The sequence below is a fragment of the Urocitellus parryii genome, chromosome 1, assembly GCF_045843805.1.
Source record: "Urocitellus parryii isolate mUroPar1 chromosome 1, mUroPar1.hap1, whole genome shotgun sequence".
Taxonomy (NCBI): Eukaryota; Metazoa; Chordata; class Mammalia; order Rodentia; family Sciuridae; genus Urocitellus; species Urocitellus parryii.
The window spans coordinates 53,355,019-53,377,448 of NC_135531.1; the positions used below are offsets into that span (position 1 = coordinate 53,355,019).

A 22,430-nucleotide genomic window follows, 5' to 3' on the forward strand; every position below is an offset into this window, starting at 1 on the left:
AATTTTTAGATGAGGATAGAAAGAGAGAAAATCATACTTTTGGATGATCCCCAGTAGGTGGGCACGTGAAGCACAGGAATTTTGGAGGGTTTTTTTTATATTGAGTCCTCTTTTTTTTTTGCATTACAATTTTTAATACACATATATACCACAATTTTTCATATTTGAGTCCTCTTAATAACCAGAAGGCACAACTTGTGGGAGCCAATTCTGCCAAAGATACTGCTTATTGAAATAGTTTCATCCTATCGTGTGGAAAGCTGTGCTATTTGTTTCTTGTAAAATAATGCTGCTCACAGTTGACTCTGTAGAGGAGTTAACTAAAGATTTTAAAATGCAATTCTCCTTTCAGTAGCTCTGGAGCAGGGCCTGAGATGAGCATTTCCAACAAATATGTATGTGAGTCCATGCTGTTGGGACCTGGACCATCCTTTGAGAAATAGTTATTAACTACTTTTCTTTTTTCCAGATGAAATCAATTGGCCTGAGAAGGATGAGGCCCCACCACCAGATGCCCAGGATCTAATCACTCTGCTTCTCAGGCAGAATCCTCTGGAAAGGCTGGGTACAGGTTAGAGCTCATGTGTTTTGATTTTTGTCAATATGCAAGAAATAGTGCATTTGTGAATCAATCTGAGGCCTTTGTGTTTTGCTTTTGTATAGGCAACATCTGTTAGTTGATGTGTTACATGACTACATTATAGCAACATTGTTTGGCATTTTGTTTTCTGATTAAGACCAGTGTAGACATCATTAGGGTCATTTTGTTCTTGTTTTGTTTTCATGTTTTGCAAAACAGAAATTCTTATTTGTTTCAATAAGTAAATCTCAAGGACATATGCAACTCTTCTGTCCTAAAAAGCATATATCTTAAGTAATTTGAAATAGAGAATTAGATATGTGGAACTTTTTTTTTTTTGAAATATATATTCACATAAAGATTTGACCCAGCAGGTTGCTATCCACAGGCTTTGAAAGGGGTTATCAGTACTCAAACTAATTATTGGAAAGAGGGCCCGGGGTTGAACCATGCATTCATATCATGGTGATCAGCGCCATGATTCAAGGAGGAGATTAAAAGCCACTGCTATTCAAGATGAAGTAGATAGGTTTGTTTCTTGCTGATTGCTTTTCTTAACTATTCTGCTGTCAGTTTTCTGCTTCCTTTTCTTCCATGTATTCTGAATAGACAGACTTTTAGAGATCCCAGTTTGCCTGAGCATGTGCATTTGCCTTATGAGACTAAAATATTAAATCTAAATGCACATATGCTAGCCAGTATCCATAATTTTCATCAGAATAAGTGGTTGGCTTGATATGGATTATTTAGTATAAAATGTTTCATATCTACCACATTTTAATAGAAATACCAGAAAAGACAAAAAATAAATCTCTCCCCCGTTTTTTTAAGATCATTTGCAATAGTTCCAAATATTTATACTATTCTCCACATTCACCCTCAGATTCCCATTGACTTGTGATTGGAATGCTGCGTAGCTAAAGTTTATGGTAATTCATACAGTAGAGATTAGCAAACTATATAGCCTATAGACCAAATTTGGTCCACTGCCTATTTTTGTAAGTAAAGTTTTATTGAAGCACAACAAAGCCATTCATTCAACATGTTCTCTGTAGCTGCTTTCAATCTAAAATGGCAGAATCGAGTGATCATGAGCAGACTCTGTGGCCCACAAAGACTAAAATGTTTACTGCTTTGTCCTTTACACAGAAAATTTGCAAAAACTACATTAGAGAATTCAAGAAGGTTTAAAATCAGGGCTTAATAGGAAGTGTTGTGAGCTGAGCCTTTTAACTGGAGCTCCAGGTGCCTCTGCTCTTTTCAGTGGATGAGTGGACTTTAACTTAGGAAATAATGTAAATCAAGGTTAAGGGCACAAGCTCTGGAGTCAGATTACCTGAGTTTAAATCTCAACTGTGTGACCATGGGCAAGTTAACTTGCCTTTCTGTTCATTGTTTTCTCATCTGTGAAAAGGAGGTTTTAGTAATAACACCTCACAGGATAAATGAGGATAAAAGTGGTCATCCAGGTAAGGCTCTTAGAACTTTGAATTTTTTGCTTGTCATTGAATTCATGCTTTCCTTTTGCACATATGAAACATACAAGGTGGTGTCATCCCTACCTTTGAGTCCACTGAACTCCAGCTTTATATTTCCTCCCGCCCTATTTGTTTTTCCATTTGTCCAAAGTAACTAGCAAAGTCATTATTTTCTACCTTCTGTGGCCTGCAGTCAGATGTGCTTTACGGTTCAAGAGACATCAGTATCCATCAAAGAATTGGTGTCAAGACTATGTATGGGGCAGAGTTTTGAGGAGTGAGTTTTACTCAAACAAAATATGAGAAGCAATGACATTTTAAGATTTCTTTGTGATAATACAAATATCTATTCAGATGTCCAGCTCAGCTAACTTAGAGAAATATCCTCCTAAGATCTGACTGCAAATATATTTCAGTGGGCACATCCTTTCTAAAGCACACTCAAGAGTCCCTATTCCTCCGATGTTCAAGTATCAGTTTAGAGAGTTTTGTATTTGATATTGTGCCCTTTTCCCTCCTCCAAGAATACCTGGATTCTTGATTGGACTTGACTTAATAAGACAGGGCTGTGATGGTGGTCAGCATACCCACGTATGTACATCATATGCTGCAAGCTATTTCTCTGCACATTTTCTGATTGCACATTTCCTGGTTGCTGCTTTCAGTCTTTTTAATCTTTGACAGCTTGAGGGAGAAATCCCCTAGCAAAAGCATAAAAGAGACACTGAAAAGACCCTGTCCAAGCTCTTTGCATTGTCAAGAAGTGATTGCCAATCAGGCAGGTCCAACATGACAGATCCCGGTAGGGCCTGGAGAATGAGGCTGAGGATCCTACAGGCCTGCCACGCAGCTTCCAATGACAGCATTTTGTATTTAATGCATATTTAACGGGCAAAATAATGCACCGTGAAAATGTGCGAATGCACATTTGCCCGAGAGACTAGAGAGGCTGAGAAAAAGGGTGTGAAGAACATAATGGATGTTTAAGAAAATTCCATGAAAAGAGAAAACTCAAGGGAGAATGTTGGTGCCAAAGCATAACTTGCAGTCTGGGACCTCGCCCTCCTTGAACTATGCTCTTGAACTCGCAGAGAATTGAGTGGCAGCCTGGCTCACTGGATCTCAGAGTTGCTCAGACATGACTGAGTGCTGGTGGTTCCCATGTGCCAGCTATGAGATCTCAAGCAGTTTCTTTATTGCTCTCAGTCTTAGTTTCCTAGTCTATGAAAATGGGCACACTCGACACCTCATAGGATTATTGTGAGTTGTACATAGAAAAATGTTCATGAGGATCTCCAGTACATTGAACTCATGTATAACAGGATCTCAAGAAATAACTTCCCTTCTCTTCCCTTCATGGTGAATTCTTACATTGAGAGCTACCATTGCTTGAGTTATTTGCATATATCTCATAAAGCTATCACCTATACTTTTTCTAATAGTTTAGCAGATCATTTTCCCCCAGTGTATTTCTTTAATTCTTTTCTTCCTCATCTCTCCATAAATGTATGAGAAACAGGACCCACTCCTTCTCAGGGAGGCTCAAAGGCCAAAGGATGAGAAATGTGAACTGGATCCCCAGTGGGCTGATTCCCTGGGGAAGATCAATTTGTCATAGTCCAAAAGAGGAAGTGGAGGTTTTCATCAGCTTGGGTCCAAGAGTGTGGCAGGCAGGGCACTGATATGTTCTGGAAGTGCCATGTAGCCGTTGACCTTGGATACACTGTTTCTCTGGGTGAAGTAGAGCATCCCAGAATGTCAGAGTGTGCCAGTGATACATTCCCACCAACAGCAGCTGAAATGCATGCTAGTCATTATGGTACAGTAGAAGCCTGGCAGGGCTGAGAGTGCAGAGATGCATGTCATCAGGGCTTGACTCTGTTCACCCCTTGTTGTCAACACAGTAGGGGAGTTGGATAGGGAAAAAGCCCTCATGACTTTGTATTCTGCTTCTCCAAGTAAAAGAGCCCTAGAAGAAAATGTCACTGGCAGCTGTTTGGAGCTATGGATTGGGGTGAGATAACAGCCAGAATGTTACAAGGGACTGGAGTGGGATGTGAGGAGGTACTGTAGAACAGTCACATGAATTGGCTGCGCTCCCAGGTACTGGAATTTGTGAATCCATTTCAGATTGAGGCAGGAGAGGTGGTGGTGTGGAGGCAACGTATGCAAGCCTTCTCTTATGTGGGTGGGACTGAGACACTGAGACTTGCCCTGGGTGTTGCAGACAGAGCAGGGTTTAGCCCCTCCTCCTTACCCTCGGAAGGGATCTCAGTCCAGTGTGCTTTGTTGCTTTTCCTTAGTTTTCCCATCTAAAAATGGAGTTGATAATTCCTCCTTTGTGTGGTAATTTCCAATGATTTAATTAAGGGAAACAAGATACCTACAGAATGCATTGCAATACTTGGCACAAAGTCGACCCACAAGACATTAACTACTGGTGCTATTGCTGCTGTTATTAACCTCAGACTTCAGGATGTAGCTAGAAATATGGAAAACACCTGGATAGAAACTCAGATGAAGATTCCAATCCAGTGCTTTCTAAAGAAGAAGGTCTTTTCCCCTCTTTGGGATGATTTCGATTGGTTTACTTTTCTCTCTCTGAAGTTGTTTCCGGAGCACCAGTTTCTCCTTCCCGGGTTTCAAGCTAGAGTCAAAACTGTGCCTTGTGCTAGAAGGACAGAGCCATAGCACCCCTTCTCTCAAGGGACTCACAGCCCAATTTCTATACCACTTCCATTTCCTATCCTGTTTCTTTTGTATCCCTCAGAGGACTGGATGAGATGCCTGTGTGACTCCACAAGGAAGAAGCTTTTACATTCCAACTAGAGGCAGAGAGTCTGAGTAGACCCTAGTATTGCTCTTTTGAGAAATCTCTCATCAACTTTGTGTGCTGGAGGCAGTTTGGATTCCTGCGCTACGATTTTATAATTTATACCCTCTTCTCTTGATATGGTCATAGGGTAGTATATTATATGAGCCTGCATTTCAAAATCACTATTGAAAATCATGAACTGAATTAAACATATCTCACATTGTGCTATCATGCTGACTTGGCAAAAAGGAGCTTAAAACTTAGGAATCGCTGGTTGCAGTGGTGCTCGCCTGTAATCCCAGCAGCTTGGGAGGCTGAGGCAGGAGGATCGAGAGTTCAAAGCCAGCCTCAGCAGTGACAAGGCACTAAGGCAATTCAGTGAGACCCTGTCTCTAAATAAAATACAAAATAGGACTGGGGATGTGGCTCAGTGGTTGAGTGCCCCTGAGTTCAATCCCTGGTATACTACCCCCCGCCCCCCCCCCAAAAAAAACCCCTTAGGAATCGTGATTCATTTTTATTGGATGCATTATAAATCCATCAAACAGGTTTGTAAGTTCCTTACTTAAGAATCTAAGCCACAGAATCTAATGCCTACATATGTTAATGAGCAATCCAATAAAATTGAATGGTAATCATTATATAGTATTTAGGAAAAATTCATCATTATTAACCTTACCCCAGAGGAAACATTGATGTGAACACATTTTGCACCTTGTTAGAATTTGGGTTTGTAATGAGTAAGCCTGCTTTGGGCCAACATGCGTCCACATCCCCAGGTTCAGCATAATGTGTTTTTAAGTGGCCACATCATTAACCTTTGAAAAATGGAAGAAGTCATGGAAAAATTAACAAAGAAAAACTGCCATAGCCACTGCTGTTAGCAAAATCTGATCTCCTGCTGATTTTTTTTTCTTCGAGTTTTGGTTGTAGAATGAACAAGTGTGATTTCCATGATGTCTTTACTTCTCTGCCAATTAACGTTTCAGCTGTTAAGACCTCGACTTGGAGGATAGTTTACCACTTTGCTCTGTCTCCACCCTCTTCTCTTCCAGGTGGTGCATACGAAGTCAAGCAGCATCGCTTCTTCCGTTCTTTAGACTGGAACAGTTTGCTGAGACAGAAGGCAGAATTTATTCCCCAACTGGAATCTGAGGATGACACAAGTTATTTTGATAGTATGTGCATTATCCGACATAAGACACTGTTTGGCCTTTATTTTGTAAAAAAAAAAAAAAAAAAAAAAAAAAAAATCATCTCCGTTATTGAGCCTTCCAATCTCATACCTACAAGTTCTTAAACACAATGTTGCTTTGATACAAAGATTCATAATTAGCTAAATTGAAAGCAGACATTTTGAGTAATTGGAACTGTTCCTAAATATTTCTCTGCAGCTCGGTCAGAGAAGTATCATCATATGGAAACTGAAGAAGAAGATGATACCAACGATGAAGATTTTAATGTGGAGATAAGGCAGTTCTCCTCATGTTCACACAGGTTTTCAAAAGTAAGTAAAATGGGTCATCAAAATACAGTCTCTGGGAGGAGCTCCCTGTGGCCAGTACTTGGGACCCTACATAGTTGGACTGAATCGGAGACCACATGCCCCTTTTGGGGTTTGACGTCTCTGGACTTAAATTCCTTTTGTTTAGGGAAGATGACCTTGTCCTGATGGTGTCAGCAGGCCCTACCCTACTGTGGTAGTATCTTTCCCTCCCCACCAATTAAAAAACGTTCTTTTGGAGGCATAGACTTGCCCAAGTAGTCATCTCTGTGTGGCTGTCTACCCAGTATGCCTACCAGGAGTAGAGATTATGAGTCATATTGAAAAGGCAGTAGGAATCAGGCTAGAATTTTGGAGATGCTTGATAAAGATGCCTTTTTACTAACAGTGTTAATATTTAAAAAAAAAAAAAAAGTTTCGAGACAGGGTAGGATCCTAGGAAAAGTGGAAATAGACCTGCCCAGCACCCTACTCTCTCTCTTGCCACTTTCAGTTGCTACATATTTTCTGTTGCCATGGCACTTTACATGATTATTGTTTAGGTTTTTTGTAGCATTTCATGATTTGAAAGTGTTCTGTAGCTTTTTCTAAATGACTACCTAGAGTGTATCTGCAAATTGGCCAGCACTACCCCCTCTGTAGTGGTGGCAATGACAGAGGGAGAGATTTCCCAAGAGAGGGTGGTGGCAAGTCAGTCCCAGAGCCAATACAAAGGCTTTCCTAACTCTAAATGAGTACTTAGAGCTTGATCTATTCTCTGGCCCACAAAGACCACCCCAAATTGCCTTGGAAGGTTTTTTCTTTTTCCTGTATCCTGTCTCTACGGCTATTCTTTTCCTCTGTGTCCTGGTAGATTGTAGCGGTGTCATGGTGGTACCCATGAGAATAGCCAAATATGAGGCAGTGGGGCTTGCTCCCAGCTCTGGGCTCCCAGCACCCTTGTTTTACAGGAAAGATTAAAAAATGGGCTGAGACTACTTGGCTCCATGATGCATGCCTGTAATCCCAGCTACTTAGGAGGCTGAGGCAGGGGAGGATCTTAAGTTCTAAGACAGCTTTGGAAATTTCCCAAAACCCTGTCTCAAAATAAAAAATTTTTTAAAAAAAGCTGGAGGAATAGCTCAGTGGCAAAATATTTTTCTGGCTTGTGTGAAGCCCTGGGTTCAATCCCCAATACTGGGAAAAGAAAAAAAAAAAGGAGAAAAAAAATGGGCTGAAACTTAGATTTGTCTAACCCCTGAACCTCTTCAGGAATCTCAGTAGCAACATAGGAAGCTGCCTGTGTATGTGATTTATAAGACAAATAAGTCTGGTTCTCAGCACCAAGTATGTACTGAAACCCTCCTCCCAGGCGATCTTCTCATCCCCACCCAGTCTCAAAACAGATTATCTATTCTTCTCATCACACTCAATTCCAATTCATTTTTCTTCTTCCTACCCCTGACTAGTAGCCAGTATACCATTTTTTCTCTGTTATTTTATTTTCTCATTGACTTCATGGTTAAAAAGTAATCCAAGAGGCATATTGATCCTGAGGCCTTAGAAACCCCAATGCATCTAAGGATTATGTTTGCAGATACAAAGTCCATGAGATATGGAGAGAGAGGGGAGTGAATTGGTAGCTCCCCAAACACACACACACACACATACACACACACTCACTCTTGATACTTCATCTCAGGATTCAAGTAAACAACCTTACAAGTGCTTTCCTAATACCTGGTCCCAGTTCACACTTTAATCATACTCTGAGTTTTTCCTCCCAAGACTTCTGGGGTTTTTTGTTTGGTTTTTTGGTTTTTGGTTTTTGATTTTTGACAAGCTCTTTCTAGAAGATATTAACAGGCACTGATTATTTGCCTTCCAGGTCTTTAGCAGTATAGATCGAATAACTCAGAATTCAGGAGAAGAAAAAGAAGACTCTGGGGACAAAACCAAAAGCACAACCTTGCCATCCACGGAAACGTTAAGCTGGAGTTCGGAATATTCTGAAGTGTATGTGAGATGACTCCTAAGTAGTCTTTTAACAGTGGCTGTTAGGGCAGTGGTTCTTAAACCCTAGTAAGCATCAGAATCACCTGGGGCCCTGCTTAAACACAGATGGCTGGGCCCAACCCAGAGCCTCTGATCTAGAAGGTCTTGGGATGGGTCCTGTGTGTTTCTAGTAAGTTCCCTGGACATGCCAATGGGGCTGCTCTGGGTGCACACCTTAAGTATTATCACATGACACATGTCTTCATTAGGCTTGTCCAAGTTCCATTTCTACATGATTCATTCCAAAATTCACCTCTAACACAATTTCCTGGTGTGTGTATTTGACTTTGTTTTTGTTTGTAATTAAGACAACAGTTGTCGACATCCAACTCTTCAGATACTGAAAGCAACAGACACAAACTCAGTTCTGGCCTACTTCCCAAACTGGCAATTTCAGCAGAGGGAGAACAAGATGAAGCCACCCCCTGTCCTGGAGACCCTCATGAGGAGCCTGGGAAGCCAACTCTTCCTCCTGAAGAGTGTGCTCAGGAGGAACCTGAGGTCACCACCCCAGCCAGCACCATCAGCAGCTCCACCCTGTCAGGTGAGCCTCTGGTCACTGCCTGCCACTCTCATCCACCAGTCTAAGTGAGTCCCAGGGCTGGCCAAGCCAGGCAGTGGGGGTGGCAGTTTTATACTCTTGGATTCCTGTCATGACTCCCCTTCTTGTGCTTGAAGGACAAACTCCCAAGAACTCAGGTCAGCTGTTTGAGACTGCCTCAGTGCTTGGCCATACAGCAAGCTGTTCTAGCTATAGTTTAACCTTAAAGCCAGGCTCTACTTCCACAGCTGCTTCCGTGGGACCCTCTGGAGACAGGCAGAATCTGCTAAAGGAGCATATTTTCAGCAAAGGAACAGCTTGTGTAGTAGCATCTAACTCAAGAGTTCTGAGCAAGGGACAATATCCAACAGTCAAGTCATCAGAACTACCCTTGAAAATGTCTTGAATCCCCATAAGGGACAGTATAAAAGCCAGTTTTCCCTCCAGCATTGAGCCGATTGATAGTTTCTTTGAAGGAGTTGGCTTCTGGTAAAGGGACACGTTGCAGCAAACAACTTATCTCTGCACATTAGACTCACACTAGAGCAGCAAGATTCTTATGTGTGAGGCTCACAGACACCTTCCAGAATGTTTCAGATTGAGAGAGAAGGGAGAGAAAGTCAGAAATACCAACCCAATTTCAACTTGTGTCTTACATGCCTGTGAAATAACTCCACTGCATACAAAATGTACCTCTCAGTCTGCAGGGGGTGAGACACTCCCGAGACATGTTTGCCTGTTTGGGAGGCAGTCAAGGGTTTGAGCCTTTTCCTTGACAGTACTTTTGTGTAAAGCAACCTTCCTGACATTGGTAATTTTGCCTCCATAGATGTTTAAAGTATTTGCTGACTTTTAATAGTAGAGGTATCCCCCTTAGATAACCAAACTTGCACTTCCCTCACAACAAGACTTTGAGGTGCATTTAAAATATCATTTGCTTTATAAAATTTCATGCACAGCATATATTTCTATAAATCTTGTGCATTTATGCTTTTTCAAAAAAAATGAAACGTGAATATGGCTTATGGTTGCTATAGTAAATGTTTTTATTAAGTCATATTCATTATGCTAGTTTGATAACCATAAATGATTCCAACTTTTTTTCTCAATATTTTTTTAACTAACTGAATATTCATAGTGTAAGGTTTTTTTTTCTTTTTAATCCCCACCCCCTCACAAAAAAAATTCACCAGCTAGATTGACTTCAGCTTCACTAAAAAGTTTGTATCTGTGGCATTTCGTATATGCTTAGAGATGATTGTAGAGTTGGTTGGTTTTTCTTTTACTGCCTTTCACCTCAGTTGTTTCTGTGTTGGATAATTGCACCTATTCTAATGGTAAAGCCAGGAGAATAGCAATGTGAAAGTAGTGTTGAGGCAACCTACTTCCCTTTAATTCTTGGTACTCAAATCAAATGTAGATATATTGGTATTTTATAATCCTGGTTACAAAGGCCTTAGCTATCTTGCCCTGACTAGAGCGTATTCACCTCCATGTTGTTCTTCACATAGTGAATTATTTATTCTCTCTTGGCATCTTCAGCCTCTGTCAGAAAGGCAGGAGGTGAAGGGAGGGGAACGGTGTCTAAGCATTTGATTGATTACTTTCATAATTAAAAAGAATTCTGCTTAGGTCCTGTCATGCATTTTGATTAATAGATTCAAACCACCGTTCTCCTTCCCTCTCCCCCATACACACACTAAAAATAATCAAAGACCTTGGGGGTTGTACAGAATAGAGAGATGAGCTGATTTGCTTATAGCCAAGGGTAATTAGGGAACCTGAAAACCGTGACTGTAGTAAAATTAAATTTGTTGATTTTTATATTGCTCCACCATCGAAAAGAAGGAACCCTTGACATTTAGAGAACATTAAGGTGACATTATCTACCATTGGCAGAAAGGAAGCACATGCTTCTAGTCAGTGTTGCAAAATGAAGTGGCAGAGACAAGAGAGAATTGAATATCCACACTCTGCACAACTTTATACCTGTTTCTTTCTCTCTCTTTTTTTATGATAGCATGGTATTTGAGTTCTTGAAAAGCAAGTCTCAATGGTAGATGTGGTACTCAAATGCACCCAGAGATTGGGTTTTTCATTTTATTCTTGTCAGTGATTCCAAGCAAACCCAACTAGAAGGAGAGAGAAAATGTGTAACTCACCCAAAGGTAAACATAAGTTTTAGGAGATGAAATTTTTGACCTGTGAAGCAGTTTTGTCAAGTCCTTCCAGTAGCTCATTTCTTTAAGGGCCTAGGATAGATACACAGCTAAGTGAGAATGCATTTAACATACAGGAATGAAAGCATTGTTGATACCTGCCTTAAGATTGTCCTCTTTGGTTGGCCAAGATGGGTGCTTCAAGACAGGGGAATGAATCCGACATAACTTTCCTATGTAAATATATGACTACACTATAGTCAGTCTCAACATCATGTAGATCCACAGCATAAGGATTCTAATTAGAATAAGATATATTCCATGTCATGTGTAACTAAAAAGAATAAAAAATTTTTAAAAAATGGGGTCTCCATGGAAGTCCATGAACCTTTTCCTGTAATTGGAGTACAGTTGATGGCCATGAAATATGCTATTCCTACACTGCCCTCTGAAGCCCCAGGCTCCCTTAGCTTAGACCAGAGCTGCCTCCAGACCACCTCCAAGAGCAAGGATCAGATGAGCACTGTACAGTTGAGTAGTGTGTATGCAGCATCGTAATCAAAATATTAGCTATGTCAAATCAGGCTACACCTTCCTGGTCAAAGAATGTCATGTGGTTCTCACTTTAAAACATGCTGGCTGATCTTTCAATGGAGCAGCATCTGTAATGGCGGTACATACTCTGCATGGATTATAGTTCCTAAAATGAGAGAGTTGAAAATTTTTAATCACAGGGGGCTTAGATTCTATTAATTAATGGATTCTATTAACATCAGTTCTATATTTCTGTCTCATAAGTTTATGAGATGAGCATCACCTCTTTTGGATGGCCAAAAATGTGCTATCAGTGATTTTTAAAAAGGAAATAGAAAATTGATGACCTGGGTAATAAAGAATAGGAGAAACACAAATGAGTCAGTGCTCAGCTTGTCCCAGGGGGACTCATGTCTTTGTGCTTCAGAACTTTCTGTACTGTTGGCCTCTCTCATTCTCCATTGCTGTCCCCTCCTTATGTTTATATTCTCTTGAGGGTAGTCCTGATTTATTTTAAATGTTGTTTTAGTTGTCAGTATACCTTTATTTTATGTATATGTGGTACTGAGAATCGAACCCAGTGCCTCACAGATGCTAGGCAAGTGCTCTGCCACTGAGCTACAACCCCGGCCTCTGATTTTTTAACTTATAAACAGCTTTAGTTTTTTACTGAGGGTTAATAAAGTAAGGGGTATCTTAGAGAGGATGGAAATTAACTTCAGGGAAGGTTAATGGAGGACGCACCTCCTAGATAAAGGGCCAGGAAGAGAGAGAGCCGCTGAGGAGTGTAGCCAGTAATATCCTATGTCTTGTCCATTGAAATTTGCAAAGAGCTTAGAGTAAAAGGAGGCTCCCATGGGACAAGCCAAATGAGATGCTTTTGCCACTCTTCTGTAGGTGACATACCTGAGCCTACTGAGGTACATACTAGGAAGATGGTTAGAAGTGAACAGCTAGGAGCCAACATAGAGTGATTCAGTGATGCCCCTGTGTCAGAATTATTAGCCACATTGATGATGATCATGAGTATCAGAGTATGAAGTGTGTAGTCCTGGTGCTCTAAGGTAGTGCTCAGTTCATAGCATGGCTTTTTATTGGGGCCAGGAAGGAACAACAGTCATCTACATATGGGTTCTGCAAAATAGAGTATGGAAAGTAATTTATTCCTCCAGTTAAATGGAATCACCAATTGAGAATTTGTCAGACTTTTGTAGAAGGAGAACAAAGCCTGAAAGGACACCTCTTCTGTCTCCTTCTCAGCATTCTCTTTCTGAAGGCTTTGTTCTTGTTGGCCTGACACTGTCTGGTCACGGGCCACATGGGAGAGCGTTTCCCAGCATAGGTGCTTCCTTCTCTCTCTTGCCGTCTCTACCTCTCCTGTCCTGGATTTTCCTGAGTGTGCCTATTCCTTTCTCTTTGTACAGTTGGCAGTTTTTCAGAGCACTTGGATCAGATAAATGGACGAAGCGAGTGTGTGGACAGTACAGATAATTCCTCAAAGCCCTCCAGTGAACCCGCCTCTCACATGGCTCGGCAGCGATTAGAAAGCACAGAAAAAAAGAAAATCTCGGGGAAAGTCACAAAGTCCCTTTCTGCCAGTGCTCTGTCCCTCATGATCCCAGGAGGTAGAGAGACATCTATTCGCATGAAATTGTGTGATTTGTGCATGTGCTCCCCCCATCTTGGAATGCTATTTGAGATGCAAGATTGCTTGAAGTAATAAGGGGTGTTGTCCCAGGACAGCTCTCCAGAGTTCCTGCCTGTGGACCCCTGAATTCCCCCCCGCAGGACCTCTGGGGCTCCCAAACAGCATGCACGGCCTGTTTCATCTCACTCTCTGCATCTGGGAATGATGAGGGGCTTCCTTCATAGGAAGCCTTCTTTCTTTCTTTTCTTTTCTCTTTCTGGAATGATTTTTCTTTTCTGCACTGCATATCATTTATACACTTTACAAAACTGTTTATAGCATCTGTTTTGGAAAGCTAAGTATAGTTTTTCTCATCTAATTAATAAGGAAATAGACACAGAACATGAAAGATTTTCATTTCTAAAGATGCACGGCGTCACACACAGCACTGAAATTACAAGTTTTCCCAATTCTGTCAGTTGAGCTATGCCCCCTCCTACTGGTAGTCAAATCAACCTCTGCCCTGTTTTGGAAAACTGGGCTAAATTATGGGTTCCTTGGGTTGCAGTATTTTTCCACAATCTGGTTTTATCTCATCCAAGTCTGTAGTAACTCCACTGGCAGGGATGAAACATCCACCCTGGTGGTTGTGACATCACTCATATGACAGCCATAGAGAAGAAGTGGGAACTAACTTATGTTGCAGATGGCTTGTGTTTGGAAGAATGCAGGCCTTGTATAAAAGGGATTGTTTGCATTTTTAGAATTTCATGTTTGTGCCAAAAGAAATGGGATATAAACAAATGCTCATTTGAGGAGCAGGACTCACTCTAGCAGATTCCATTTCTGGGAGACATCCCATTTAGACCATAAGGCTGACACCATTCTCCCAGTCTCAATGACCCTTCTTAGCCTGAGGTGTAGCCCAAGTGCAGCTGCATAACAGGAAGGTAAGTTTGATGTGGTTCTGTCCACATTTGAAAAGTGAGCGAGATGGCTTGCACTTAGGGAAACTATTCAATCTGGGGTGATAAGGGAGACTATCATGGGGTAGAGGATTGGGGGCCTGGCTGTTTTGCAGTTTGGGTCTGTCTCTGTCCTCTTCTCACTCATATGCTGTGAAATTCCCTTCACACCACTGTACCTCCCCTTACCTGACCTTTGGATTAGATATAGAGGCATCCTGGTCCTCTTTGACCAGGATGCCTCATGAAGTCAGAGTGAAGGAACAGAGGTGGTGATACATTTAGCTTTGTTCTTCTTTGGACAAAATAAAACTTGGAACTTTCAGCTTACTGTGGCCAGCAGTGAGTCTCTCAGTGGTACTGCAGACCAGCCAGTAGGCTGGTGCCAACAACGTACATTTAAAACTCAACACCCCCTTTAAGTTACTCTTTTCTCCTTCTCTCTCTCACACAATTTCACATGACCAATTAATAATATCTGTTTAGATTCATGTTGATGAAATGGTGATAATGAGCTATAAATGGAAAGTTTGTGTCAGTGTGTTCAAGCTACTATAACAAAATTTCATAGACTTAGTAATTTATAAAAAACAAATCTATCCTTCACAGCTCTAGAGGCTAGGATGTCCAAAAATCAAGGCACCAGAAGCCATGGTGTCTAGCAAGGACTTGTCCTGATAGATGGGCACCTGCCAGATATTCTCACAGGCAGAAGAGGGAAGCAGGTGCCCTCAGGCCTCTTACAAGGGCACTGACCTCATTTGGGAGAGGCAGAAACTTCGTGGTGTCATCAACCTCCCACTTTGGGGGGTGTGGGAGTGGGTACCGGGTAGTAAACCAGGGGATACATCTCAGTTCTTTTTAATTTTGAGACAGAGTCTTACTAAGTTGCTGAGGCTAGCCTCAAACTCTTGATATTCCTGCCTCTGCCTCCTGAGTTACTGGAATTATAGGCATGCACCACCTCACTGGGCTTCGTCCCATCTCTTAATACCATCACTTTGGGGATTAAGTTTCAACATATTAATTTTGGTCGGGAGGGGGACAGAGACATTTGGAACATAGCAGTTTGCTTAAAAACAGTAGAACCGGTGTTTTGGAATATGAGCTGAGTTGCTCATAAAATTTCTCTATCTCATCTGCCTTATCCTAGAGGAAACCTTATTTTATTTGCAGGTACTACATGTGGATAATCAAGCTGTAACCATAGTAATGAGTCATTCTTTTCTGGAGAAGTTGCCACATTAGTGTTTTCTTTATTAAAATTCATTAATCAATACTAGTTCAATAACACTGCAAAAAGAAGTTGGTAGGTTGTTCTTTGGTTTCCTGGTCATGTGTTTTTGGAAAGGACCATATTAAATTGTTTTGTGTAAGATTTGGAGTCTAGTTTCTTTTACTGTAGTAAAAACTGCCTTCTCTGCACTAGGACATATTTGAAATACACGCATCCGTGATTTTTTTTTCCTTAATTAAAATATATTAAAGAAAAGTATCATAGCCAGAAAGTAGCTAATCTCTTTTAATTAGAGAACTAAGAAATCATAACTTTAAATATTAATTAAAACATCAGCTTTAAATAGAAGCAGCTTCGATGTTTCTTTGACAGGCTTCAGTTTTACAATGCATCTGTTTACTAATATAAAAATTTTTGCACTGTTTATTTTGTTGTTGAAAATGAGTGCGTTTCATTTTGTGGCCATGCTCCCCGTCCTGACAGAGCTCCTTGGGGAGGCTGACTGCAGGCATGTGTGTGTGTGCCTGGGTTTGGCTTTGATGGTTGGCTCTTTGTTGCAGATATGTTTGCTGTCTCTCCACTGGGAAGTCCAATGTCTCCCCACTCCTTGTCATCGGATCCTTCTTCTTCACGAGATTCTTCTCCCAGTCGAGACTCTTCTTCAACAGCTGCTCCGAGTCCCCATCAGCCCATTGTGATCCACAGTTCAGGGAAGAACTATGGTTTCACCATCCGAGCCATCCGGGTGTACGTGGGAGACAGTGACATCTATACCGTGCACCATATCGTTTGGGTAAGACCAACCGTCTCTTGCTTGTCAGTTTTCACTTCCAGTCAGATTGGGGAATGGCTGAAGCAAAGTTAATAGAAAACTTATTTTCTGTTAACCTGACCTTTGGAACCTGTTTCATTTTCCTTTTAATGCTCTTTTCCTTTATCTGTATGGTGGAACTGAATTTAGCAAAAATTAATAATTTCTCCTAATTCTGTCCAGTTTTCATAGTTGATTGTCCATTCTTAAATATCAACTAGTAGACATACTAAAAGGTCATCATATTTCTATCCTACTTACATTTTTCTTTCCTGGGATTGTTTTTTAAAATTAGATTCCCAATTCTCTTGAAAATTTTTAAAGGAAATGGAAAATAACCTATTTCAGAACAATGACACAATAAGAAACATGCCTTTTTGATGTCCTAGTAGGAACTTAGTATCATTTGTGAATTGCTCAAAATATTCTGCCAGAACAAACAGTAGGTGTTAGGGTTGTCATTTGTTTGCTCAAAAACATATTCTCTTCTCTTGGACTTCAGAATGTAGAAGAAGGAAGCCCAGCATACCAGGCAGGACTAAAGGCTGGGGATCTGATCACACACATCAATGGAGAGCCAGTGCATGGACTCGTTCACACAGAAGTTATAGAGCTCCTTCTGAAGGTACTGTCTTCTTTATGTCATGGCCATGCAGAAAAGGTGGGTAGCTGAACAGACACTTCTCAGAGGAGGATATACAATCAATCAACAAGTACATGAAAAAATGCTCACCATCACTAGCAGTCAGAGAAATGCAAATCAAAACCACCCTAAGATACCATCTCACTCCAGTAAGATTGGCAGCCATTATGAAGTCAAACAACAACAAGTGCTGGAGAGGATGCAAGGAAAAGGGCACCTTGTTCATTGTTGGTGGGACTGCAAATTGGTGCAGCCAATTTGGAAAGCAGTATGGAGATTTCTTGGAAAGCTGGGAATGGAACCACCATTTGACCCAGCTATTCCCCTTCTCGGTCTATTCCCTAAAGACCTAATAAGAGCATGCTACAGGGACACTGCTACATCGATGTTCACAGCAGCACAATTCACCATAGCAAGATTGTGGAACCAACCTAGATGCCCTTCAATAGATGAATGGATAAAAAAAATGTGGCATTTATACACAATGGAGTATTACTCTGCATTAAAAAATGACAAAATCATAGAATTTGGAGGGAAATGGATGGCATTAGAGCAGATTATGCTAAATGAAGCTAGTCAATCTTTAAAAAACAAATGCCAAATGACTCCTTTGATATAAGGGGAGTAACCAAGGACAGGGTAGGGACGAAGAGCTTGAGAAGAGGATTAACATTAAATGGGGATGAGAGGTGGGAGGGAATGGGAGTGAGAAGGGAAATCACATGGAAATGGAAGGTGATCCTCAGGGTTATACAAAATTACATATAAGAGGAAAGGAGGGGTAAGACAAGATAATACAAGTGGAAGAAATGATTTACAGTAGAGGGGGTAGAGAGAGAAAAGGGGAGGGGAGGGGAGGGGAGGGGGGATAGTAGAGAATAGGACAGACAGCAGAATACATCAGACACTAGAAAGGCATTATGTCAATCAATGGAAGGGTAACTGATGTGATACAGCAATCTGTATACAGGGTAAAATTGGGAGTTCATAACCCACTTTAATCAAAATGTGAAATATGATGTATTAAGAACTATGTAATGTTTTGAACGACCAACAATAAAAAAAAGAAAAAGAAAAAAAAAAGAAAAGGTGGGTAGCCCAATAGTGCCAAGAGAGAGTTCTCCAAGGCCCCATGTCATCAGTCTCATTATTTAGAGGATATTCATAGTCTGAAGTTTAATGTAAAGACAAAGTATTATGAATTCCTTTACATTATGAAACAATATATCTATATTTGCACACCCAGTTCCTAATTTTGCTTCTCATTCTACACAGTAAGAATACTCTTTGTTTATGTACCTCACACATCATGGAATCCACCTCAGGTCATTTTCTTAAGGAATTTTTTGGTAGGTTTGATTCTAGTATAGTAGGAGACACTAGTACTGAACCATGAATCAGATTGAGCCTAAGAGTTCCTTTAAAAGAATCATGAGTATGTGCACATGTACTACAAATGATGGAACTAAGTGGTAGGGGAGGAGAGGTTCTAGCAATTATTAGGTTTCCCTCTTTCCCATACAAATATATAAGTCGGCTTAAGTGTGGATCAATTTTTGTTTGACAGGTAAGCTGAGTGGAGCCTATGAAGTGAGATCACAGGAAATATGGATGTGAATGGAGAGAGACAGTTATACTGAAAAGAAAGCTGATTTATCTGTGCTAATAAATGCAGTCCCTACTTTTAGGATTATTTAACAAACCCACAAATTTATAGATGGTCTTTTGCTTCTCAAGCACTCCACCCTGACTCTAAAAGTGGTGACCAGCCCGAGCCTATTTAGGGAGAAAGAGCATAAATATATATGAGCATAATCTCATATGTATGGTTTAAACCACATTCATTCAGACTGACTGTAAAGGGTTGGGGATGTGAATCAGTGGTAGAGCACTTGCCAAGCATGCACAAGACCCTTGGTTCAATTCCTAGCACTGCACCAAAAAAGAAAAAAAATCAAAATCAGACTGACTCTGGTGCCCTCATTATAGACATTGGTGACATGGGAGATAAGGGTGGTCTTTGTCCTCTAGAAATATAGATGTATGAGGGGGGATAAAAACAACAATTAGTTGGGGCTTTAGCAAAAAGAGGAATGTCATACGTTGGGAGAAAACATTCGGTGAGTTGGGGGAGGTATCCCAGGGAAATGAAATGACCTGGGAGGTGAAACTTAAAAGAAAATGAGGGACTTGGAAGGTGCTCCTAGGAAGTAGGTGGCAGATCTTCCAAAACTAAATGCAGCTAAATGACTTCTTCCTCGCTTCTTACATCCCTTCAGCTTGCACAAGTATATTTTTCAAAAGATTTGGTTTTGAAAACCTAGTCTCCAGAAGCAATAGTGTGTGTATCCTGAGGTATAGAGTGAGGTAGTCAGTTGATCAAAGTTATTGCCATTAATATCATTATTGATCTTGGGTTCAGGGCCCCTGGAGATTTGGGGCTCAATAAGTTTGTGGAATAGAAAGCTTGCTGTCCAGAAGTTAATGTCATGGACAAGGACTACATAGCTACTTTTGTTGTGTCCTGATTTCATGTCTTATTGCACATGCCATTTAGTTTGGTAGCAAAAGCCTTAAGATGACAGGGGTAGCCTAGACTTCTGTGTGGTTTCTAAGTAGAAACAAACAACACTTCTGGCTCCTGTCAGGATAAGGCCTGAGGTTTTAAGTTCAGTTCAGCACCTGTCTCTGATAATGGTCCTAATCTAACTGGGATGGAACAAGAGTCTCAGTAAATGTACAAGAAATGGGAGGCAGAGCAGATTGCCAACTTTGAGATCTCTTGCTGTAAAAGTCATCTGAAATCATCTCAAAAAATAAGTCAAGAAGAAACTCAAGATTCAAGAAACTCACAAGCTGCTTTGCCCAGAGTACTTTATTCTGTAGTCCCTGGTGCCCCATCACTGGCTCACAGAGCCACCCTTTTTTAATAAAGACCAGGGAAACATGGGGTTTTCCTTTGTTTCCTGTATCTAATAGACCACAAGGTGGGCAGACAATGGAGCTTAGTGTCTATAAAACACTCTTTGTCTAGGTGCACAGCTTGACTCTTGGAGTTAGAGAATAAGTTTTGTAGGTGGGCTTCTTTTAGTTGTCATTCATCCTAGCAGAGCTTTTCCAAAGCTTGGCATCAGTGATTTTAAAAAGGTTAAAAGGATTTTAAATGGTACTAATGTATGTCTTCCCTTCTGCATTCTTTATAACAGTATTGTGTTATGTGCAAAATAGCTTCTGCCACAACATATCTTTACATCATAGTGTACATCTGCTCATAAAAGCAGAAGACAAACTAAACTGAAATATATAAATATTGAGGAACACACATTATTTTGCTGAGACATAATTGATCACTTTCATGATTTATTTTGTATGTCAATATGATTCTGTATTTTAAGACCTCTCTTCTTGCTTCTATGATATTTGAATATATATTTCTCCTAAAAGTTTCTGGCAGGTTTCTCAGCAGAATCAGATGGTCTTGGATGTAATATATTGCCTCCTGTGGTTACAGAGCACCTTCCACAACCTAATGCATTTATTCCTGGGCCCAGCTCTGTCCCTGAAATGGCTTAAGCATACTGGAGTGGAAAGCTCTGGCTCTTAGAACCCATGGCTTTGTGATCCACGTAGAGGATCCTGCCTGTGCCTCATAAGGATGCACTCAGAGGAGTAACTAGTGTAATGAAACAAAGAGGATACAAGGGATTTAATTATCTTCCCAGTGAACTGTGTAATCATGTAGCTTTCTTCCAAAATGAACCAACAATTCTTGAACAAAGAGTGTAATGTGGCTAGTATCAACAGTAGGCTCCTCGTGCCCTGGCTGATTTTACATGGAGTGGTACTTCTAGTCTAGTATTCCTGGTTGCCACTTCCACCGTGTTCACATTTACAGAGGCCTTACAAACCTCATGGCATCCTTACAAAGAGATGGAAAAAAATCACTGTGTGGTGGGGCTACGTGTATGCTTATAAACACATTTGTAATCTTTATATTTTTATCATTTTCTACATGTCATTGTCACATTTGGTCTCATTTCCCTTCGCAGCTTCAAAGTGGACCTGCCACGAAAGCTCTAACTTATATGTTCAGGGAAACTTGTCCAAAGTCGCTCAGCATGCTAGAATCATAGAATTATAGACATTGGTGGTTGTCTAATTCATCTCACCAGTGGCAAGTGACTCCCTTCAACCTTTCCTGACATCTTCATTTGACTTTAAGGCAGCAATCTTTAAAAAAAAAAAAAAAAAAAAACCTTCATAAAAGAACTTCACGGGGCTGGGGTTGTAGCTCAGTGGTAGAGTACTTGCCTCACATGTATGGGGCACTGGGTTCAATTCTCAGCACAGAATATAAATAAATAAATAAAGGTCCATTAATAACTAATAAAATATTTTTTTAAAAAAGAACTTCACAAATGGACTGAAGTCATTCTTCAGTCCTACAGTTGTAGACAAAGACCAAACTGACCCACTCATGTCCCCTGCTCACATGATAACTTGCCAGGCCCGACTTCTGTAACCCAGGAAACCCTCTGTTCAGCCAGGCTGCTTTCTTAGTGTAGCATTAGTTTAATTTCCAATGTGTAAGAGATGCCCTGAAATTTTACCATCACTTGGTTTAGAAATTTCCTTTCCAGGACCTCTGGGGAGCTTCTGTATATTGGAATGGAGATCACCAAATAGCATCATTACTATTTTCATATTTGTTGAGCCCCTGATGTATACAGAGCCTTGTATGATATATACTATAAGAGTCACACAAAAATGGCACATAAAATAATAAAGCAAGAGCTCTTGGCATCAGAAAGTTCTGTTGCATTTTCTACAAATAAAAACAAATAACCCTTGCAGTTATAGATATTGTAGATATAAATGTCTCTATATTATAGATTTTTTTTTAAGAAAAAGGGAGAGAGAAGTTAACAAAGCAACCAAGCCTACCTCCTAGGAAGGAGCACAAGATGACTGGCAAGGAGTAGAGTAGCTCAGCAGGCTGAGCTTTTAACTTATAGAATAAGTTATGATACATACACAATATACAGTTATTATATTAACTTATAGGTTAAGTTATGATATATACAGAATACTGCTCTATATATGAAGTCTCCAATTGCCAATGACTTATAGCCCAGCATTCACAGAGGAAAGTGGTGGCAATACCAGGTTATAAACAAAGTGTTAAACATAAGGAACAGAGTGTAAAACACAAGTTTTGAAGGATGAGAGATGGCTTTCCTTTCACTAGGAGGCACAGCGATAGTGTCAGAGAATGGGGGATTATTTGCACAGGGTTTTGAAAGATGGGTAGATGCAGTATGTGAGGAGGGGCCCAGCCTCAGCAACACAAAGAGCTGTGTATATGTAAGGGTAGCTCTTCAACAAGAAGAACTGTGTAAATCTCAAGGTGGGTGAGGTACAGAGCAAGTCAGCAGGTTGGAACCTGGGTTTATGTGAGGACAGGGTATGTGGGAAGATTGAGGCTGGGTGAGTGTGTCAGGG

The 22,430-nt window shown here is 40.6% G+C and overlaps 1 protein-coding gene across 2 annotated transcripts in view; it reads left to right on the forward strand.

The window, feature by feature from the left end:
• The window catches only part of LOC113184202 (microtubule-associated serine/threonine-protein kinase 4-like), a 162,164-nt gene that overhangs the window by 127,101 nt on the left and 12,633 nt on the right, over positions 1-22,430 (forward strand). Inside the window, exons 16-23 of one of the 2 annotated variants that reach the window (XM_026390814.2) lie at positions 470-571; positions 5,929-6,051; positions 6,268-6,380; positions 8,245-8,372; positions 8,720-8,955; positions 13,070-13,270; positions 16,035-16,267; positions 16,788-16,910. In XM_026390814.2, the coding sequence (XP_026246599.2) occupies positions 470-571; positions 5,929-6,051; positions 6,268-6,380; positions 8,245-8,372; positions 8,720-8,955; positions 13,070-13,270; positions 16,035-16,267; positions 16,788-16,910 (1,259 nt within the window). The remainder of the gene's footprint in view (positions 1-469; positions 572-5,928; positions 6,052-6,267; positions 6,381-8,244; positions 8,373-8,719; positions 8,956-13,069; positions 13,271-16,034; positions 16,268-16,787; positions 16,911-22,430) is intronic. The other variant, XM_026390816.2, reaches the window with a different exon arrangement.